This window comes from Cyprinodon tularosa, unplaced genomic scaffold (genome assembly GCF_016077235.1).
Source record: "Cyprinodon tularosa strain WSP-4 unplaced genomic scaffold, ASM1607723v1 ctg198, whole genome shotgun sequence".
Lineage (NCBI taxonomy): Eukaryota > Metazoa > Chordata > Actinopteri > Cyprinodontiformes > Cyprinodontidae > Cyprinodon > Cyprinodon tularosa.
Genome location: NW_024038724.1, coordinates 1,322,473 through 1,345,680, shown reverse-complemented (window position 1 = coordinate 1,345,680; position 23,208 = coordinate 1,322,473). Strand labels below are relative to the sequence as shown.

General features: G+C 38.6%; 1 protein-coding gene across 1 annotated transcript in view; it reads left to right on the top strand.

Annotated features, from left to right (window-relative positions):
- cbl (Cbl proto-oncogene, E3 ubiquitin protein ligase) overlaps window positions 1-19,769 on the top strand; it is a 51,097-nt gene extending 31,328 nt beyond the window's left edge. The window contains exons 5-16 of the mRNA XM_038283979.1: window positions 3,341-3,462; window positions 5,991-6,128; window positions 6,802-6,889; window positions 7,319-7,450; window positions 8,110-8,328; window positions 8,848-8,979; window positions 9,970-10,389; window positions 13,062-13,147; window positions 13,282-13,476; window positions 13,557-13,642; window positions 13,788-14,033; window positions 15,695-19,769. Coding sequence (XP_038139907.1) covers window positions 3,341-3,462; window positions 5,991-6,128; window positions 6,802-6,889; window positions 7,319-7,450; window positions 8,110-8,328; window positions 8,848-8,979; window positions 9,970-10,389; window positions 13,062-13,147; window positions 13,282-13,476; window positions 13,557-13,642; window positions 13,788-14,033; window positions 15,695-15,990 — 2,160 coding nt within the window. The 3' untranslated portion in view covers window positions 15,991-19,769. The remainder of the gene's footprint in view (window positions 1-3,340; window positions 3,463-5,990; window positions 6,129-6,801; window positions 6,890-7,318; window positions 7,451-8,109; window positions 8,329-8,847; window positions 8,980-9,969; window positions 10,390-13,061; window positions 13,148-13,281; window positions 13,477-13,556; window positions 13,643-13,787; window positions 14,034-15,694) is intronic.
- The last annotated feature ends 3,439 nt before the right edge of the window (window positions 19,770-23,208 follow it).

The following is a 23,208-nucleotide window of genomic DNA, read 5'->3' as shown; positions in this document are numbered from 1 at the left end:
AACTATAAAAAAAAAAACAAGATGCAGGTACAAGCCAAAGAAAACCTTTTACTCTCATTCTGCAGTTAACCTCACAGCTTTCAAATTTCACCGTTACTGTGGGTTTATCCAATAATGGCAGAAATATCACCACTGATGCACCAACTCCATCAGTCTATAATGAAATATGCGCTCAAAGGTCGCGCATCGTGTGACCTTCTGCATTGGACATAGTGTCACACCTTGTTATTTTTTTTAATGGGCTAAATACATCCCGAAATGATCAGTATTCCGTTGTACTACATAGTGTCGGTTTGGTTAAAAAAAACGAACAAGCGAAAATGCTACATCTGTTGGGGAAACACCCGGTAGCTAAAAACAGGAGCACTTTAGCTGTTGTATGTCGAAGCGATTTCATGAATATATTCCGTCACTGGGTGGTGTTATTTTTACTGGTTTTTCTTCTCTTGGATTGATGAATATTTTTCAAACATTTGAATTGTGTCGAGCCCCGGTTTTGACTGTCACTTCTCAGTATATGCAACATCACCATCTTGGTCACAACTCATAAAGAAATGTGCTCAACCTGTGCTGTGGTTAGTTCAGATGAAACAAGTACCGTATATCCATTCCTGTTGGTCTTTTTAGTGGAAACAGGCTTTTTTCTAGAAGACGTCCAATTAGTCATTCTAGAGTGTAGCTTTCTTACGTTCACATGCATTGCTCACAGATGTGCCGTGGGAGAATAAACGGTGCAAAGCGTCCATCTAGCCCTTGTTTTGTTTTGATGATGCTAGATAGCAAGCTGTCTGATAAAGATAGATAGCAGTGTTGGAAATGAAGGCATATTTCATGAGAAATTTAGTAAAAGCATATGCTTGATTAGGGAGGCTGAAACGTGCACAGACTGAGAGGCTCATAATGTCCATGCAGTTATCTCAATTATGTGGGGGCCTTAAGAGTCACTGAACTTTTAGCAGTTTCTCTTAGCATTCTGGCTAGGTAGAGAACTCGAGACAATATAGAAAGATCAATCCAGTCATAAGTAATAATTTTCTTTGTGTGTTTAGAAATGGCGTCACAAGGCCTCACAGTTTCATTTGCAGAAAATAATTACTTGACTCAATGCTGGTGCCTTTTCGTCCCTATATCTCTATTTAGAAATGCATGCTTTTTTTTGAAGACCCTTACTTCATTAAAGCAGGCATTTCTCATGACAAACTGCATGGATTATTAGTCCAATCAACACTATTTAATAGCTGCATTAGAAGTATTGTTACTGTGGGATTTTTGTATTGTATTTTAATGTCTTAATGCTTTTGTTGTTAGAGATATGGAAAACTTTCAATTAAACTGTGGTGAACAAAATGTTCTTGTTTTTAAACACTGGGGACAATATTTTTTTTTTGGTCTGTCTAATTTAAAGATAATAGACTGTTAGGAAGTCTTCAAAGAAAAAAAAAAAGAGAATCGCTTTTCCAGGGTATAATGATTGTACAGCAAACGATTTCAGTTCTTTTTTCTTTTCATCTTGATTTTTTTTTTTTTTTATAGCAGGAAACTGAGGGCCATAGTCCTTTTTTTATTTTTTACCGAGAAACAAACATATATAGACCTCCAGTGATGTTTGGGAAAATGTCCTTTACTAAGGACCATTATCACTCTTAACTTACATTCTTGCTGGATATTTCAACCACCTAATAAAATGCACAAAGCAAAGAGTTGCAACAACACCTGCAGTTAGTATCAATGCCACGCTAAATTAGTATTGTATCCACATACAGCCTATGAATATCAATACTTTTCAATGCATCAATATTTTTGATAATGCTAGTGTACAGTTCATTTTAGTAGGAAGTGTGGTTTTCTGGACCAGACTCGATTAATCAGGAAACCTTTTCCCAAAGGTATAACTCCCTTCATTAAAGTGTGACTCACCCCGTGTAAAAACATAACTCTGTCCCCAGAGGAAGTAGAAAAAAAATGCCACCAAAGTAATCAGTGTCAATGGACAGGAACAGGACTGTGTTAAGATAAGTAGTGTTTTTTTTTTTTTTTTAGCTTATGTAAGCCTTATTGTAGCATGGAGAGGGAAACAAACGTGGGCAGATGTTTTGAGATTCACCCCCTTGAAATCGGAGGTCGGAGGGATGTTATCAGTTTGGGCCTCCTGCTTTGAGGCACAGAAGCCAGTGTTCCAAAGTCAGTGGAGGAGGTTTTCAGACAAATACTGCAAAATAAAAATTTTTTTTAGGAAAATCTAAAAGAAATAGTGGACGGTAAGATTTAAATAGCACCCCATAGACCAAGGTTGTTCAGTTTGAATGCAAGAAAAATATGTTGTTGAATGTATATGTTTCCTGTATAATTTTAACCACCAATTGTCTAATAGCTCTTACCATGAAGGTATAAGAAAACTGTAAATAGTTTTCAGAACAATACAGAGGCCACCAAGGTACATGTCTAGAATAAACTGGAAGCTTTGACCTTTTTCTTGAGAAGCAAATAAGGTGGACAGACAGGAAGCAGACTTAAAAATGGATTGGTTTTAAAATGTTCATCTTCAAGCACATCCAAAATATCCACCTACCCTAAAAAAAAACCCAAACATACTCTGTAAAATGTTTAAGGTCAAACGAAATAATGTTTGTGTTTTCAGGCCACATGAACAAGAAATGTGCTTGGGGGAATAATGATTAAGCTGCCCAACTTAAGTTATTCCAACTGTCAAGATTGCTAGTGGCAGCATCGTGCCGAGTACGTCGCTGGCTCACTGGAAAACTAGAATAACTGGGTTAAAAAAAGCAGTTATTTTGGTTGGGATCCTGTGTATTCAAACTGATTCTGAAATGGAAATAAAGACACTGATTCCAATATCAATCCATGTGGTCCTATTCATCTAAACCTGAATACATAATTGAATCAGGTTTGAATAGAGTAAACGGGCATGAAGTTCAGACTGCTTATTTCATTTTTTATTATGATTTCTATGGATCATTATAAGACTAAGAATTGGCTTAAATTCTATAAATTAACGATTATAATGTCAATAATTAGTACTCCAGGACAGTACTGTAAATAATTTGAATTATAGCTAGTATTAAATCATGTCAACAGCCTGTGATGCCAGAGAAAATGTGCTCTATTGTCTACCTATAACCACAGGCTCACTGAGGCTGGATCAGCCTATAATTCCTCCTGATGTTCACTAAACAGATGTTCAAACCCACTCATACATGTTGCAGTATCCAGTACTTCTTGCCTCTATGGTTTTTCTTGTTTTACTATCTCCGTTCTCTAAAACACTGTGACTCATTTTGCCTTGCTCTTGTGCTCCTTCTGTGTTTCTGTGTGTGGGTAGCCTTGGTCATCCCTGCTGCGAAACTGGAACAGCTTGGCAGTTACTCACCCAGGGTACATGGCATTCCTCACATATGATGAGGTCAAAGCTCGGCTGCACAAATTCATCCACAAGCCTGGCAGGTAAGAAGCAATCCGAACACAAACACTTTTTAAAGGGTACATTTTAGTGTCCCTTATGCTGACAGATGTTTGTTTTTTCTTAGTAGCTTGTTAGCTGCATTTCTCAGGGTTTTTTGTTAGTATATAGCTTATGAAATGGGCCGTGTCTTTTTAGGGACAGTTTGAATCTGGGTGATTTTTATGCTGCATATGCTGTAATTTGTGTGGGTGCGTGCGGGGGAGTCCAAGGAGCCCAGGGCAGCGTGGCACCGGTACCTTTCATCAATGGCTTGATTGTTCATTAGGATGCTGATGTCACCCTTCAGGCCCGGCCCGCTAAAGGCCACATCAACACCAAAAGCACTTACTGCTCACTTTAAAAGCAATTTTCTTACACTTTAATACAGATCTGCCTGACCATTACATTTATTTTTTATAAAGCTACAACTTAACTGCATTGACATTTTCTATGTTGAGGAAAAACCTCATCTTACTTTTTGGAAGCTAACATTTGAAACCAGTTTTATTTCTAATGTTACTCTGTTTCTCCTTAAAAAAAATTTTTTATTGCAGATTTCTTAACTTGAGGGGAAACGGCATGTGAAGCCCAGAAATCCCGGTCTCTTGCTGACTCATTGGCAGCTCCTCTTTCACTGTGTTTGTTAGATTTCCTCTTTCAGTTTTAATATCTCTCTTTCAAAACTGTTTTAAATAAAGATGGAATAAATCAGGGGTAACCAATCGAAAATCAGTGGTTTCCGAATACAGAAAATCATCAACCAGTAATGGTCCGGAGACATTTTTTATTATAATCTGTTACTTTAAACAGAATTTAACACTGAAATAAAAAGCAGATTTTAATGCATCTACATTGAATTTTTAATAATAAAAAAGAACTGAAGTGTTTTTTCAAGTAGAGAACAATCGTTCAGTTTGGTATATGGACAATTTCCTGATTCACATATTTGATAAAACACCTGAACTGACCGTTTGTTTTGGAGTTTTTTTTCTTTCTATAGCTTAATGAGAGCAGCGGGCTTTAGGCTGCCCTGCAAGGCTTTAAACCCGGGTTTGAATGCGACAAATCCATTCTCAAGCACATATCAAGGTGCTCATTCATGAGCCTGGATATTTATTTTTGATTATGTTAATGGTGGAGAATCCTGCTTCACAGCAGCAGGTTGAGCCGAACACACTGAAAATGTGCAGGGTCATCTTTGAGCACACCATTTAATTTTTCTTTCACCAGTTCACCGCGGGTCTTCCAGCAGTCCACTCTTTCTCTGCTTTTTTTTTTCTTCCTCGTCTTCTCCCCCTTTCCCACCGCCCGGCGTGCCACAGGTTTGCCTGCTGTGTCTAAAAGTGTCTCGCAGCAGTGACTCTGACTGACACAGCTCAATGGCTAATTTGTATTATGTTTAGCCTGGTCCCGGCGCTCCAGACAGCTTTACCATATTAACAGGAGAAGCTGCGCAAGTGACGTTAGACTCTGTCATCAGACAACATGCGGTAATTTATAAACGTTTTAAATCAGGTTGGGTCTGGATTAGCCAGCAGGTGGGTCTGGATCAGGACTGCAATCCGCTAATCTGTGACCTCTGGAATAAATTATTCTCATTTTCGAGTTTCTTGCAAACCTCCATTTGAGCTGTCCACCATTTAATTATTTCTATGTCCCCAGCAAAAGCATAATAAACCTAAAGTCCTGTCCTGCATGTTTTCTGACTCTTTTTACTGTTGCAGATCTGGTTTAAAAGAATTGGTAATAAACTGTTTGTTTTTTTTTTTTTTTTTTAACATATAAATATGCTAAATACATGCATCCATTATTTGAAACATTTCTGAGTTTTATTAGGATTGTGGATAGGCCCTAAATCCCAGTAAGTAGTCAGTGTCTCCATTTTGCTAAGTCTGTTAGTCTGTGGTATTTGATTACTTTCCCCTCACTTTAGATCCAATTGGGTGATCTTCAATGATTAGTTTGGTACTAACTCTTTGTATCGTAGAGGTAAGCATTTATGTGAAAAAATAATGAAAAGATGGCTTTAAACTCCACACAGAGAAAGAAAAATGCAGCAGTCCATTCAGTCTGAGGGAAAACCCTTTCATCTTCTCTCAGTACTTTTATGGAACAGTAATACATATTTCCCTTACTTATCGGCTATATTTTTTCAAACACTTCTTTCTAATTCTCTGCCGGCTGGCTCTTACTACAGAGACAGAAAGCCTGTGGTCTCCTTCAGTAAAGGCGACTGGCAACTGTTAGGAAAAGACCCAACTTTCAAAAGGATCACGGTAAATATGAGGTGATGCTAAGAAAAAGTCAAACTGTAACCACAGAGCCGGGTCCAGACCACGGTTTAAAAATTGCTGTATTCAGCAGACTGTTTTAGAAGCAGCATCAGATTTTTGTTTTGTAATATGGATTAGAAAATAATAATAATAATAATAAAAAAAAAAAAAAACAAGGTTAGTTTGTTTACAGATCTTCGATTTCTAATGTTTCTTTTTTCTTAGGTTTTTTTACAGATGTGCTTATGTCTCCCCAGTTATATCTTCCGACTGAGCTGCACTCGACTTGGCCAGTGGGCTATTGGCTACGTGACAGCCGACGGGAATATTCTCCAAACCATTCCTCATAATAAACCCCTCTTCCAAGCCCTCATAGATGGTTTCAGGGAAGGCTTGTAAGTTTGGCTAATTTATATCTGGTGTGGTTTTTCATCTTAGTTTCTGAGCTTTTTCTCTCAGTTCAGGTTGTGCTCCTCAGATTCTTATTTTTCACACGTTTCTTATTCTTTGAAATGTGCATCTCTATTTGAACTTGGTTACCCCCTTTCGTTTGGATCCTTCAGTTAAATCTGCCTCTCAGCTTCAAGTGAATCCAGGCATATCTAACTTATCCCTCTCCCTCAACTACTGTTATAACTAAAGCCAAAGCATTGATTCCTAATGCGGCCCTCACTGGGTTACCCGGCTGGCTTGAAACTCGTCTTTTCCTGCCTGTGGTGATTCCTGTGTTTAATGAAAACTGTGTTTGGCCTGCCTCAACCTGTAATAAAACGTTGATTTGATCTGGGAGAGCCTGTAAAGTATATGGCCTGTGTCTACAAAACATTTATCAGACAGTAATTACAGCATTCAGCCCATTTGTGAAATTGTCGTGTACTGTACATGCATCAGCTCGCATAGAGTAAATGAACTCCACAGATGTTTTTATTGCTGCAGGTTGTTAGGTACACAAGTGGTATAATCATTCTAACTAATTACTTTTCAATTAAACTGCTTGTTCATTTAACTAGGCATGTTTTCTGTAGGCACATTTTTATGCTGTTTTACTTCTTTTTTTTTTTCCCCCAGCTATTTATTCCCTGATGGTCGAACCCAAAACCCGGATCTGACAGGCCTCTGTGAGCCTTCACCTCAAGACCACATTAAAGTCACACAGGTCAGAGCAACACCAGCAGCTTCTTGTTTTGTTTTTTTTTGTTTGTTTTTTTTAAATGCATTTCCAGTTTTATTAAAATAATCCATGAATGTTTATCTATCATTCGTAGCTGTCCTGAATTCCTTCGCTCTTTATGCTCACTATGTTAAATAGGTCGTGTTCTTAGACAAACCAAAGCGCCCCTAATTGTATGGTATAGCTCTGAACTTAAAGGTCACAGCTTTTTCGGGGGAAATGGTGAGGGTTAAAAGAATTTAATGCTAAAGTTCTAGTCAACCTTACTTCTGAAACTATGAAACTACAACTACGCCTCCGCTCTAACTGAATGCTCTTCATCCTTCCCGGCTCTGACAATCAGGTGGTGTCAGTTCTCCATGATGTTACATTTTTCTCTTTTTTTGTGTGTGTGTGTTTTGTTTCCGCCCTCAGGAGCAATATGAGCTGTACTGTGAGATGGGCTCCACTTTCCAGCTCTGCAAAATCTGTGCGGAGAATGACAAAGATGTGAAGATTGAGCCCTGTGGTCATCTCATGTGCACCTCCTGTCTCACTGCCTGGCAGGTAAAACCGTGGGTGGAAGCAAAGGGTTTGGGGTTGGTGAGCTTACAGATAAATGAATTGTGGTTCTAGTTTGTGCATATTATGGAGAAGAGATCATTTTTATGTCTGTGTTTATTGGTAAAGAAGCCGCTGTTTGGCTAAATGTTAGCTAACATTTTTAAACTTAAATTCTACGTTTTGTTTGAATTCAATCTAAGCGGTTTGTCTATGTTGGGGTTTAAGTTACAGGCAGATCCAACAGGAAAAATGCACACCAACAAAAACAGAAAGGGGGGTAATTTCACTGCTGCTTCTTTTGCCTTGTTTTAAACTCCTTAGATCAGGTTTTTTGATTGGTTAGGATACTTAAACGGGTCTGGTATAGATGCCAAGCTGTGCATTAATAATTATAATTGATAATAATTTAACTGTATTGATCTCACATTGGAGAAATTTATCTCTGCATTTAAGTTAAAATCTCTTAGTTTATTTTGGTTTGACATCTTGAAATGCAGCTGAACTATTTTGAATGTCTGCTGTGTACAGGAAGAAAATCTAGAAATCTTGGTTTTAAAATGAAACTATTCAAGAACCCGGTTTAGCTGGTTTTTCTGACGTGCTTGAAGGTCACAGCTGGTTGTTAACATGCTGTTACTCTCATGATTCTGCTTTTACTCCAGGAGTCGGAGGGTCAGGGAACAGGATGCCCTTTCTGTCGCTGTGAGATTAAAGGTACCGAGCCCATTGTTGTAGATCCCTTTGACCCCAAGGACAACAGCGGGGGCTCAAGTCGGGGCACCATGGGGGCAGAGGGAGCTCCATCGCCAAGCTATGACGACGACGATGATGACAGACTTGAAGACCCCCACCTGGTAATGAGCAAACTTGCTTGCACAAAGGTAAGACTGTGGAAAAAAGTTTGAGTAAATTGAAACAGAATGTATTTTCTATGGTCTTCCCTGTTATGAAGCAACCCACTAGGGACACCTCACACCAGTCTCTGTGTAGATAAAACACATTCTAGTCTGTCACGTCTTTCTCCTCTGAGCTACAAGCTCACGTCGTGTTACTCAGGGCTTTCATCTCCATCTTTCAAGCTGCCAGAGGAGCCGTTTTTTTTTTTTTTTTACCTCTTGGTGTTTGAAATTTGGGACATTCTTCTGTCTTACATCTTTTTATGCCTCTGAGAAAATCTTTATACATTATTTGGTGACTACCTGAAATAGCAAACTCTTTGATGTGATCCCAGAATCTTCTTCTGCTCTCTCCAACCCAACCTGATGAATGACTTCTATAAGTTGACGTATTATCCATAATTTTAAGCCAGAACTTATTTGATTCTGCATTTTCTACATAGCTTAGTGCTAATACAGTTTTAGACTGGATCTAATGTTTTTTTTCTCCTCTGTCTAATCCAGGTGGAGCGCCCACCATCACCCATGTCCATGCCTCCTCAGGCATCTCTTCCCCCAGTGCCTCCCAGACTTGACTTGCTACCACACAGACCTCCAAACCCTCCGGGGGCATCCAGTCCAGGGGCCACCAGTAAGGTAATAAACCATCCCATTCAACTCTTCCAACACATCCAGTTTATTATACAGCAGTATAAAGGTGGTCAGGATCGTAGCCGGAAACATTTGTCAAAGCTTTTAAAGAGTATTACGAATTTGTTTAGTCCAGCAAGGATACCATGATAAAAACACCCTGGACCAAGTGTGTCATCTCTGAAGAGAAAAGAAGACGGAGGGGGAACAAAAAAACATACCATTGTTAAATAAAAGCATGTGCGAATTAATATTTTTACCTTTCTTCTTATTTCTTTGTTAGGCTGTAGTTAATAAGACAATCGTATTTATTTATTTAACCTTTATTTTACCAGGAAGTCCCTTGAGATAAAATCTCTTTTTCGGGGGAAACCTGGATGTACCGGAGAATTTTCACTGTATTTTCTATTGGTTGATGATAAGATGACTGCTTATAAACATAAACTGCAGTTGGGAGGTGCCAATGGCTGTGTCCCTCAGTCACTATATAGAGCGGGGATTATACAGTAGACTTTATAATGAACTCAGTTAACTGACCGTTTGGACAGATGATCAATACTTTTCGCTCCCTGTTGGTCACGTAACCCTGCCTCTCCGCATGGTGCTAGCGTCATCTTTATTTTTCTCCTCTCGTCGGTTTGGGACAGCGGGCTGCTGTGACAACAAATCCCATGATGCTTTGCGAGGAGAGTGCTCCTCATAAAGCATTCAGGGATATATCTGCTTGTCTAGTGACCATAGAAGAGTCCACTACTTTTTCATCAACTAGATATTCGGACACTCATTTACAATGGAATAACTACTATATAGTGCCCTATGTAGTTTTTAGGGCAGACATTCAGACACAGCTCATGTTTACAGATGGTCATTATTTTAATCCTCCTGATGAATTCTGGTTTTCCATCTAAACTGATTGTTTCCTGCATTGAAGAAAAATGTCTTTTGGTTTGTGCAGTTTTAGGTCTAAAATACCTTCTATCTCTTTTATCTCTTTAGGCAGCATCACATCACAAAGACAAGCCTCTTCCACTTCCTCCTGCCCTGCGGGACCTCCCCCCTCCTCCTCCTCCAGACAGGCCCCATGCAGTTGGGGGAGCACCCGAAGGTTGGCATCCGAGACGGCCCCTACCCTGCACTCCAGGGGACCCCCCTCGAGAGAAGCTCCCTCCCACACCCCCAAACCGTCCAATGACGGACTGGAACTCCAGGCCTGTTCCCAAAGCCCCCGCCGCCCAATCTTCATCATCCACACCTTCCTCCTCATCCACCCATGCGGCCATCTTGGGAGTGGACCTCCGTGCGGGTGTCAGGGAGCTCTCCAATAGACACTCTCTCCCTCTGGCTCTGCCCTCTGCTCTAGACAACCGCTCAGACTCTCAGAAGAACAACAGCTCCCTCAGCCTGGACCATCAGCTGGTCAGAACCACCACTAACAAGCACACGCCACAATAAACAGCTTATTCATCAGACAGGAGGAAAGACTTTAGATCAGAGCTGTAGAGCAGTTTTTCCCCAACATTTATTCCTCTTGATCTTATTTATTATTTAAATTCATTATAGGTAAAAAGCACATTGAAGTACTAAACACCTTTAAGATAATTTGATTTATAAAACCAAGTGCAGTTTTTGTACACTTTAATTTAAAATGGAAGAAGAAAAGATGGAAATCTTTAGGAGTATTTCTGAAATGTTTGTAAAAAGTTAAATAGTGGAAAATTGATTTATTTTGTAGATACAAAGTCAGTTATTTTTTATCTAAAAAGTGCAAAAAAACTTTTGTTAGTAACCATGATTAAGTTAAGCAGATACTTTGTGGATGTTTTCTGAGGTAAAAAAGCAAGAACCAAAGGTTTAAAGCAAAACTTGTATTTAACTTACTTGGTTCATTATTTAAGTAAAATTTAAGGGATTTTTTGTACACATTTCCCATCTTTCCAAATCATTGAAGTAGAAATAACCTTTATTGTAGCACATAGGGGAATTCAGGCTTACAAGCATTAAAGGGAAATGCATCCGAAAGCATGCAAGTAGACACAAATGTAAATAAAAAACAAAAGCAACAAATTCAAATGTACATGTTTCAGTCAGCCAGTGGGACACGAGTGTATAAATCCAGCACCACATCTAATCACAAGGGAATGGGTCACTTACAGGAGCTTGGTGATTTCCAGCATTACACTTAGATGTCCGTTTGAAATGAGAACCTAAAATTTCCTGACCTTTCAATAATTCACAGTCAGCCATTATAACAAAGAAGCTGCTGTCATGTGGATGATTGAGTGGAAGTTTACCGCTGTTTAAAATCAGAGTGGTCAGTGAGGCTGATGGTGTTTAAAGGGCATAAACTTTCTTCAGGGTTAAAAACTGCAGACCTACAAACTTATTGTGGTCTTAAGCTTATCAGTGCACATAGATAAGAGTAATCCAACAGCATAGCCCCATTCTGGATATTTGTCTTCTGACAGACAGTCATTGCTCTGTCGGATAAAACTCACAGACAAGGTAGTTACAGGAAAAAAGCACTTTACTGACTGGATGTGCCAAGTGTGGGATAAAAACAAACCTCAAATCTTCCAACTCAGTTTAACTGTGTTTTATGTATTTTCTGAAAATACTGAAGACCAACTATATGTTTGGTTTTTTCACTGAGGTGCTCTGTCTAATGCTTTAGTCTCTCTGTTAGACATTTAGTGTCGGTCTTAACCACCTCCTACTGTCCCCCTGAGTGTTCTGCATTTTTCCTCAGTTTGTCATATTATCAGAAAAAAACGTAGCAAGCACAAAACCGGAGCAGGATCGATGGCAAAGAGCTGACTTCACTCTCCATGGATGAGTAGGCGAAAAAAGTCCCAGGCGTTTAAAATCTTTTCCTTCTCCATCATTCCTCAATACCAAACTTTTTTTTATCCCTCAGAGATTAGTTCTCCGTGTCTTGATGATAGAAAATTTTGTAATTCTTTCTGTCCTGTTTATTATTTTATATAATCCTTAATGCATTTCTCAGGAGCTTAGGCGAAAACAACCTTGGAAGTTCAATTCAAACACCTCTAATAGGCATGAGGCACTCCAAGGCCAGGCCCTACTAAAAAACAGATTCTCCTCCCATGACCCTGGCATTGGCCTTCCTGGAGAGGCGGAGAAGTGTCTCCCGCCCCTTCTTATGGGGGACAACCACCATCCCAATCTGCTAGCTCAGGGGAACTTTCCCAGACCTCCACGCAATGTTGAAAAGGCGTGTCAGCAATGATAACCCTACAACATCCAGAGATCTGATGTAGTCGGGGTGGATCACATCCAACCCCAAAAGTTTGCCAACATAGTTTTCTGACCAACTTTGTGTTCATCTCTGTAGTTTCCAAATTCAGTAAGAATGTCCTTATGAGGTTGAAATGTAAGTGCTCTCCAACTGAACTAGGGCTGAAACAATCGGATTGATCGTAATTAATCAATTATTGAAATAATCGTCAATTAATTTAGTAATCGGTTTAATGTGTTTGTACAGCAACTATACCAAAATTGTAAAAAAATAAAAATATGCAAAGAATTTACATATAAGATTTAAAAAAAATAATTCCGTCCGTCAATACGTTCTATCCAGAACTCCTCACTCAAAAAAAAATTAAGTTTCACCTGGTTTCATTTCTTCTTTAAAGAACCTTTTTCTATCCGATTATTAATCGATTAATCGAAAAAAAATAATCAACAGATTAATCAATTTGCAAAATAATCGTTATTTGATGCCTTAAACTCAATATTATTTCCAGCTTAACCTAACAAGATGACATAAATTGGTCTTTTCACAAGCTTAGTTTAATTCTATTTCGACCGACGATGAGGAAATGAGACAAAATAGAAATAAGAATTAAATTGTCTTAACTGTCATTATACATACAAAAGAGCATAATTTTAATTTATCATTAGTTACATTATTTCATGCTACTGTTAGTTTATCTTTGAGCTTCTTTGTTGTGCTGGAAGTATTTTTTTCTCCAGTTTGAAATGGCTATCAGTCAAAAAGCAACTAAATTATATTTTGTTTTAAATCTGTGTGTCCAGTCACTTCATGTTGAAATCTGTTTCCCTCTCAGAGTTTTGCAATGGCTTCTCAAGATTATGACAACCCCAAAGTGAAAGCATCTTCCTCAGCCAATGCCATCTATGCTCTGGCGAACCGGTATGTCCACCTGGTCCTGAAACTACTTGCTTATATACATTCCTCACAGGCGATCCTGAAGAATGACTTTGTTTCAAGTTGAATTTTGGTCTTAATGTTCAGTTAATATTCTTGAATTGTTTGTTTGTCACCAGACCATCTACAGCTTTGAGGCAGGTGACTGGAGAGGAGAACTGTGACAGTGAGGAAGACTCGGAGTATATGATTCCTTCATCTCGCCCCATCGCGGTACCACCTATACCGGATACCTTACCGGTCCAAAGGCCCCCACAGCCTCAACCCATGGCAGCTCTCCAGGCCCATACTCAAGCCCCCACACTCAACTCACGGTATTCAACCTCCAGATTTGGCACCAATAGGAAGTTTTAGTTTCTGTGTGAGCTTATAAATGCATTGTTTGTTGTTGTAGGCTCACGGTTGGTGCAGAGGACGGGCCAATGTTGGCTGAAGCCATGTACAACATCCAGGCGAGGTTGCAACCAGCAATAGATTCAGGTATTTGGTTTTGCTAACCATCATACAGAATAGACTGTTCATAAACGATGTCAAAGTATTCCCATTAAGAAGGAGCATCTCCGACCCTCTGTGTGAAAAATTGAACTTTTCCTGGTTTTGTAATTGGATTACCTTCCACCTTCAGATTACTCAGAGTTGCCTCCTCTACTGGTCACCAACGGCCCCAGAGATCATGCAGCAGAGGACCGAGATGAAGACGATAACGGCTATGACTTCCCAAAGCCACGGCTACCGCAGCCTCCTGCTCGGCGGACCCTTTCAGAAATAGGGGGGTCCTTATCATCATCTTCATCCTCCTCATCATCATGCTCATCCTCTGTGGCCGCCTTCAGTCGCCTCTCTCTAGATTCTGATATTGGAGCTGCAGCATGTAAGTTTAAGAGTTACCCGTCCACTGTTTTCATGCAATATCGTTTTTAAATTAATCAGTCAGTTTATTCACACAGTTTAACAATTTTCATTATTGAGTCACAAACACATCATCTAACAACACATTTGAAAAGGAAACAGTCCACATTCTTCTCATATCAACACTGCTCTCCAAATTTCAAACAATTAAATTCAATCAGTTTCCTTGCTTTTATCTGAAAATCCAAGATCTTGCAAGATTTTAGCAATCTCTTGGTCATCCAGCCTTTTACATTATTATATGGTACTTTCTTATCATATAACAATTTAAAAACTTCCATAAATGTTTCACACATTAATACTGTATATAAACTTTCTTTTTTTTCTGTCTATTATGATTTTAACATTCTTTATTTTATCTCAACATTTTTGGTTTGTTAATTTTACTGTGATGAACTATGAATACCTGTAAATAATCACTTACGGTATTAGGAAGTGAATAGCCTTACCGATTTCATCTTTAAAGACATCAATTAAATTTGTACCATTACTGGTGATTCTGCTTGGTCGAGTAAACACTGGATAAAACTTCGTACTGGTCATCCCATCTAAACAATCTGTAGTCATTTTGTGGTGGTCTTGTTTTAGATTTAGCATTAGTAACGTTAGAAGCTTATTTTTCAGTTAGATGGGCAATACTTTAATGATCTCTACAACTTATATTTTCAACAAACTGAGGTTCCTTTTTGTTATAATCTTTTGTCTCTCTGTTGCTTCCTGAATTAACCATAAATGTCATAAAGTAGTTTCATTTTGAATAGCTTCTTAGACTTATGTGCCACATCTGCATACAATTGTAGCCAATCAATTAAGGCTGTTAACACTATTTTCAAGTCCTCTTTACTTACTTGGTAACAGGCTATACAGAAGAGAGAGATCAGTTGACATATTGGTTATAAGATCAGACTTACTGTATAAGCTTTGAACTGTGCATCACTATGAGAAGAAAAGCTGCAACCATCTTCTGTTTTCTCGGCTAATTTTGGTACTCCTGGCTGCCTCAGTCAGTCTGTGGAACAGCAACTGTTTTATTTGTAACCTAGCAAGTCTTTTCCAAAGAAGCAGAAGGAATAATGTAGGAGCACATGTTAAACGCTTCATAATTGCCTTAAAAAAAAAAAAAATAATAATAATAATTTATTTTTTTCCTCTCTCTCTTACCAAGATTGAGCTTTATGATGGTATTTTGGTGCAGCTATTGACAATTTTCATGAAGGTGTCATGTTGAAACATTTGCATGTATTCCTTCCGGAGGTTTCAGCCACAGCGTAGGAAGTCTGTTCAGCAGTGGCTTCTTAATTTCTCACGCCGATGTCTCTGTGTTGCATTGACATTTACCACACATGAGCACTCTGCATGTTTGGATCTGAGAGCCAATTAAATCACTCTGCATCAAGCTGACAAGCTCAAAGATTATAATTGGCCTCTTGCAGTGCTTTGTTAAATGTCACAGCAGTGAAAAGCCGAAAAGGTTTCACATCGTGTGAAAGGACACGTGTCATCCCTCAGACCTAATTATAGTCATGAAAATATTTAACTGTAGAGCTCTTTCCATTTAAACACATCTTTAGGTTGACCTTTTGTTGCTGTTTAAATCCAAAGACTTCCTCTTTTCTTCTTTAGCTGTTTTAGAGCCAGTGGAAGCACCAGAAAGACCTCCAAAACCCCTGCCCAGACGGATCAACTCGGAGCGCCGCCACAGCCCCGTCCCACCTGTCCCTGTTCCACCCAGCAGCGTAGCAGCAGGTGTGGAGGCCAACCCAATGATCAGCAGCGAGATTGAGCACCTCATGAGTCAGGGATACTCCTATCAGGACATCCAGAAAGCTCTGATGATTGCACAAAACAATATAGAAATGGCCAAGAACATCCTGCGCGAATTTGTCTCTGTTCCCTCCACTGCACACATTCTCACATAGCAGATTGTTGGGTCCATGATTTAAGGTTTGCTCTCTTTGCCATAGCTTGGCCCAGCCCTGGTTTGGTTTAGGTTGGCACAGATCAACCTGAAAAAGCCCACTGCCTCCAGGACTACGTAAAGTGCTGGCTGACACCCTTTGCTCCACCCCCCCTCCTCTACCAAAAACCCCTCCTGTGGTTTCAGAGCCACTTGTTGCCCAGTAAGCTTTCAGTATCTGCAGGAATCTGCGCCCTGCACTCCACGCGCTTTCAAAAGTGTTGCGCCTTTTTTACTTTACGGTTTCTGGAGCCGCTCTTCAGAACCGGCTGAACGCAGCGACCCCAGACATAGGAATCTGCCGAAGACGAACTCATCTTTAATGTTGAAGCCTCTCGCTGAAAATATAATCAACACCTCACAAGTAAAACTAAAAAAAAGTGTATGACTATATGAGAATTTAATATATAAGTATATATTAAATGTGTGTAATATATACAGTACGTGCATAAATAATATGTGAAACTGGTTTTGCTTGGAGGGTTGCTGTTGGTACCACTGTGGGGGGGGTTTGATTACAAGGAAGAGGAAGGATGAAACGGGCGTCTTCCTCACCAGGATGTGTTAATCAGCAGCAGCACCTTGAAAAATGCGCAATAGAGCTTTTCATCTTGACTTAAGTCTGATACGGCCTTTAATTAACGTTACTTTGGTACCTTTTTTTTTTTTTTCTTAAACATTTGTTGGCTTTCTTTGAAGCATGATGATGGTTTCAGGTCTGGACATGTTGCTGGCTACTTGTGCTTTTTGTGGACGTGAGCGTGCGTGCGTGTGTGTGTGTGTGGGTTTATGTTTGCCAGACTTTTTGCTCCATTCGTCCTGCTCTTAGATAAAGCCCCTGGTCCCTCCCTCTCCTGTTCGTCTCTACATGAATGTGTACCGCAGTCCGCGTAACGTGACTCGCGCTCAGTAAATGTACTACTGCTCTAGTTGAAAAGCCAGGGCCTGCATCTGTAGAGAAACTCGGAGGATGCGTCCTGCAGCGGCCAGACAGGCTGGTTGTTGTGTGATCTGTGGCGGCTCACGTTTTCTGTCTGTGGGCTGAACTCGCTGGCTGGTCTGAGTTTCTGTCTCCAGCTGAGTCCAGTGTTACAAAAAAAAAAAAAGGATTTACTTTGGTAATATATTATTGTTATATGATCATAAATATTGTTGTTAAAGTTAATTCAGAAGTGTTTCACTGCTGCTATTATTGTTAGTGCTAAACAATTAAAGCCTTAAATGTACATTTGTGAATACTGTGTTTTAACCGTCATCCTGTTTCTTTAAAGTGACAGTATCTTCTGTCTTTCCAGTTCATAATGTAGCATACTTGAAAAGTACATGCAGCTTGTGAGCCTCTCAAGCTGCCGAGTCGGCCTGGTAGTGTTTATAACTTTTATTTTGCTATTTCTAGACTATATACAGGGTTTCTATGCAGTCTGAAAAAGTTTGAAATATGATTTTTATGCCTCAAAGGTTGGGAATGTACAAAAATCTGAGTTTCCACATAATGTTTGTATTTTCATTCTCTTAAAGATAAAAACCTCAAAATTAAGAACATTACATTTAGCATATTAAGAAGTCTTGTAGAAAATGAAGGGTAATTTCACAGCCTTTTTGGGGAAAGAGCTGCATGGTTTTAGGAATTCAAACTATTGTAAAACTATATTTATTGAGATTATTCACATTTTTCTTACTTTCCTGTAATCATAAGCCCTGAATTATCCCAAAGCTTTGGTGCCTGGTTCACTAAGATCTGGGTGAAGTGTTTGCATGAATGGCAGCAAATGCCCATCCTATAGATCAAGAGCTATATAACTTGCAACAGAGAGTGACTGTCGAAATACTAACCATTCCGACACTAAGTTTCAGTGATGACTTTACAAGTTTTACAGCCAGGTAAAGCAACCCCTGACATTGCACAAGGATGATTTGACAAAATAGGTCTTTTGGAGTTTAAAATAGACATGGAAAAAGAATTTATAGAAGCTAAATGACTATAAATATGACAACCGTTGGTATGAAGCTGAGGCAACATTCAGCTGCACAATGGTCATCTGTATTTTCCCAGGTTGGAGCAATTTGCAAATATCTTGGTTTTCTCCTTAGGAGAAGAAAAAAAGAAGTAGGCAGCTGAATGCTATTGAATAGCAACAGGTGGGGGAGGGTTAATGTTCCATTACTCAAAAAAAATACGTTGATTTATTAATTTTTTTTAATATACAATTTTAAAAATTGTCAATTTATATCAAACTGCAGTTGGTCTATGTTTAATGTTGAGTTATTCAGCTTTATCAGGGTTTGATGATGCAGACATTGAAGAAAAGTTGAATTAAAGTTGACCAGAAGCCAGAAAAGCTGTGTAATTGCCCTTCATCAACAATTTAAGGTTCGTTTTTCTTTTTTTTTCTTTTTTCTTAGTTTGCATAATATAGAGATAACAGTTTAAACTTAGTTGTCCAAAGATGAATTATATTTTATTTCGTAAACAAACAAAAAAAGTACTAATTTGACCTTATAGAAATAGGAACCCTGTATATACTGGCAGCAATAAAGCAAACTAAATGCTTTAGTGGGTTTTTGTTAAAAGCTCATACTTTCTCTTCTCTGCAGTTCTAGTGTCTCCCTGCTCTGAAGGGGAGCGAGCAGCGAGACTTTTTGTAGCGTAGGCTCATGGGTACGCTGGCCCAACCCCACGGTCTACGGTAAAAATCAGTATTTGGGCCGACTGTAAGAACTAACTCAGGAATACATGCTGTCAAAAAGCAGAGGAGACTCTGCACAGACAGCAGCTCACCTGTGTACAGCCAAAAGTAACTGCTTCTTAATCACACTTTAAGTTGCACATTTGTTTTTTTATATTGTTTTTTCTCTGTGTTTGCAGAAGCAGCTTTCACCTCTAGGTACTCTGAATTTATAGGGTATATATTCACACAAGCAGCTTTTAGGTACATTAAGTAAAGGCTGTCCCAGTATATGAAGAATGTCTTTGTGTTTTGTTTTTGTTTGTTTTTTTCAATCAGGAGCCACTTTGTCTTCTCTTCAGGCTAATGTGTGTGTTGACTGGAAGCTCACTCTGTGCTGTCTAGCTCCTTTTTATGTTTATTTCCTAGTTGCCTTGAGAAACTTCTTGAATGACGGGTGGTGACGGATTAGGGAAGTCCGCAATCCTCAATACTGTACCGACGTTTCAAGGCTGCATCTCATTCTCATGTATTATTATTCATCTTTATTTTTGCACGGCATACCGATTTGTGCTTTGATACTGTCACTCTAAAGAAAGCCAAATTGTATAAAGTAAAGAAAAAAGAAATTGATTTTTTTCTATACTGTACATTTAATTTTGTCCCAAAGGTTTTGTTTACTTGATTTCCATGACTTGTGCCACGTTATAGAGATCATCACCGAGATCCTTACTTTGTTTTTTTTTTAAAAGGCCTTGATATTCTAGGAGTGTCTGTAGATGTCGATCTGTACCTGTTGGTCTCTGAAGGCAACATAGTGCAGTAATGCTTGCATCGATTTGTCCTCTGCCTCTACAGCCGCATCTAACCTCATCCTCAAATGTTTCAGTGACCCTTTTCCAGATCAGTGCTCAGTCCTGAGAAATTTCAATTTTCAACCAGGAGAGGGGGCTGTGGGTTTACTTTAGTCTTTCCCCCTACATCAAATAAAGGCATTCATTTTTTTAAAATGGTTTTTAAAGCTCATATCAAATTGAAAGTATGCACATTGCTGTTAATAAAAGAATAAGCAACCGCTGTATGTGTCTTTTTTTACATGTACATGTGAATCTCTGTTCATTAGAATATCCACTTGATGTGAAATACATTAAGCAAAGGCTTTTTGCAGGTGAATAAAGTTCCTCTATACGTAAAGATTTTAGAGCAGCTCATTGTTTTTGTGCCACTTGCAAGAGAATAAGAGCTTTTCTGGTCTCTAGACCCTCTTAGTTTTAACTTGTAAACATCACCTGTGATTCTAAATCTGTCTGGTCTAACTCTATACCAAAGATGCTAATCAGAAGATTTTACAAACTAATGGTAAAAATGTGACTACCTCAGTTTTGGTAAAAAGCTGATGAATCAGGAGCATTTAGTAAACAGAATTTACACAGCCTTTTAACTCCAACGTTCACTTGTTACATCTGTTAACTCTAAGCAGTTACATGCTATGCTCGGTTTTACATGCTTATGCAAAATTACCATTATATCATTAGGTAGTATTTAGATTTAAATTTTTACAAATGTGTTTGTAGCTGTCCAGGATTGTTGGACAATGGATCCTATCAGCTCATATGCTGGATCAGATTTAAAAGATTTTAAAAAGATTTTAAAATCTTATTTTCTCTGAAAATGCATTTTCTTTAGAAACAAGTGCAGCGTTCTACCAGGAGATTTTATGGATCTTGATCCTTTCCTCCACTGACCAGCTTTGTGTACTGACTTCCTGTTTTCAGATCTGCCAAAAGTAGTAAAGAAGCTTGGGCAAAAATTCAGACGTATCAGCTTCATCTGAACCACCTGCAATGTTTCTCATCCATCTTCAGCCAATCATCTTGGGGCCACAACTCCTTCAAAGCAATCATCTTTCCATTCATTTAGCTTCTTGTCCCACGCAAAAGCAAACTTTCACCCATCTCCTCCTTCACTGTCAGGGTCGATCCCAAACCGCTCCTAAAGCACTAACCCTTAACTATCAAGTGTCACTCCCAGTGAAGTCACACTCGCAGCTGTTGAAGGCGCCTTGAATGGGATGGCTTCTTCCCTCCAATGGAAAAGGAAAGTTACTATGGCAACACAGTGATGCTCCTTGTGCGTAGCTGTAGCTCTGTGATGCAGGTTAACATAACATTAAACATTTGCCCCTTTCTTATCAAAAATGTATACAGTTAAAACTATTTCAAAGAGGATCTTCCATTGTGGAATTAATTACGATTTTTCATATACTAACTTGTGATTTTCTGTCAGCGTGATGAAGATCCAGCAACTCAGCGAAACTTAACTTTGGCAGAATGCGTTTCCTCTGCTAACAGGCCGCTTTAAGGTCTACTCGCCCTACCCTCTGTGGGGTTTGGGATGGCACTTAACTTGGAAGACCCTCCGCGGGATCACGCAAACAGAGGATTAGTACTCAGGGTTGGTGTTTAGGGGCTAGTTTTTTCGATTGGACCTCAAAATATTCTTAGTCCCTCTGGCTTATTTCACAACCAGTGTCCGGGCCCGGATAAGGCTGCTATAATTCTTTAGATTACTCATCCAAGCAAATATCAATTCACAGCATCAAAGTCTTCTGTCAGGGCCTGAGCGCCAAATAACATCTTTCATGTCGATTTCTGTTTCTTGAACCTGTCAGCCTCGGCAGATGGCCGCTCACACTGAGCCCGGTTCTGCTGGAGGTTTCTTCCTGTTAAAAGGGAGTATTTCCTCTCCACTGTCGCTACAAGCATGCTTAGTGTGAGGGGTTCAAGGAAACAGAAGCAGAGATCCAAAAAGCAGCTGTAAAGGGCGGCCCGGTCTGCCTGCTTTGATGACTAAGTGATCACTGCGGTTTATTTTCTAGCTAACTGACCTCACTTAATTGAGAACAGGACTGTGACGAAGAGGAAGGGTGACACCGGAAGCAAATGTGCAAACTAGCTGGAGGCCAAAGCAAACATTGCTTCTCTAACACCTCTTGACTGTGGTAGACCGCTTTCTTGCTAAACCAGTTGATGTATAAAATTCACAAAAGATAAGCCCAGGACTATAACAGACATATTCAGCAAGACGTCATTTATTTGTATTTTAGATATTTCCTTATTTAACTCCAAATTGTATGGATGCTATTATATTTTAGAAAAAAAACATTTGAAAAGGTTTAATATATATTTAACCATAAACAGACCAATCATGATGAAGAACTTGTTCTTTTTCCTGATCTGAAACTGAGAAGATTACGGACAGCTATGATATTCTGTTAAAACCATAGAAATCCTGTAAAAGGATTTTAGGATAAACTGCAGACAAAACGTATGGTTTGAGAGCTACTTTTGTTTCATATTCGCCATTTAATGTTTAAGCTTCACAATTTATAATGCATTTAGTTACTGCATTAGAAACCAAAATGTGATTTGATCTCTGGCCTGAGTGGATCAAATGACCATCTTCTAGAACTTGTGCGCTGAAAGAGGTGCTGCTAAGAAGGAGATGTTCATATTTATACCAGCCAGATTGATGCAGAAGCTTTTGTTTATTGTCATAATGGTTATATATTTCCAGATCTAAAGTTTCCATCAATTAAATGCTATATCATTACTTAATCAAATATTCATATCTCTTTACAAGAAAGAGTTTCCTTAACTCTTATGTTTTCGCCTTTACTAATTTTTGTCTCCTCAGCTAACGCCATTTTTGTTATTCCACTCAGAACAAGGATTACTTCAGTTTAATTCTGACTTGACATTTTTGTTTATTTTCCCCAGTGGGGAAATTAGTCTGTCAGCAGCAAAGGAGAAAGACGAATTGAGTGTAATACACTGCTAAAGAAATATATATATATATATATATATATATATATATATATATATATATATATATATATATATATATATATATATTTTTTTTTTTTTTTTTTTTTTTTAAGTAATTACTAACCAGAACAGTTAGGAATATACATCACAAAAAAATTATTGTTTACATACTTGATTACTTATGAATTTGGGTGACCGAAAACACTCAAATTTAGCATTTCTGACTGGTTAAAAGAAAAAACACCTTTAACTGAATATATTTGTTTATATTTGGTTAAAAGAGAACACATTTTACTGAATATATTCTTATTCATTTTCTTATTTCATCTTGGCACAGCCTGAGACTTTTTTATTTCTTTTTTTTATTTAGTCTTCCTGTTTTTGCTGATTAGACCTGGATTAATAGCTCTTATTTTTCTTTGTTTTGTTTTTCTACTGTACAGCCCTTTGTTAAAGCTGATTTTTTTTTTAAGTCCTCTTCAAAAAAAACAAAAAAACAAAGTAGCATTGATCCTAGATATTTGGGAATTTTTGTGAAAGGATGCAATTCAATTTATTTATATAGCACCAATTCACAACTCATGTCATCTCAAGGCACTCTACAGAGACAATTCAACCAGATCATACAGTCAAATTGATTCAAAGTTTTCTATCTAAGGAAAACCCGTTCATTGCATCGACTCATTA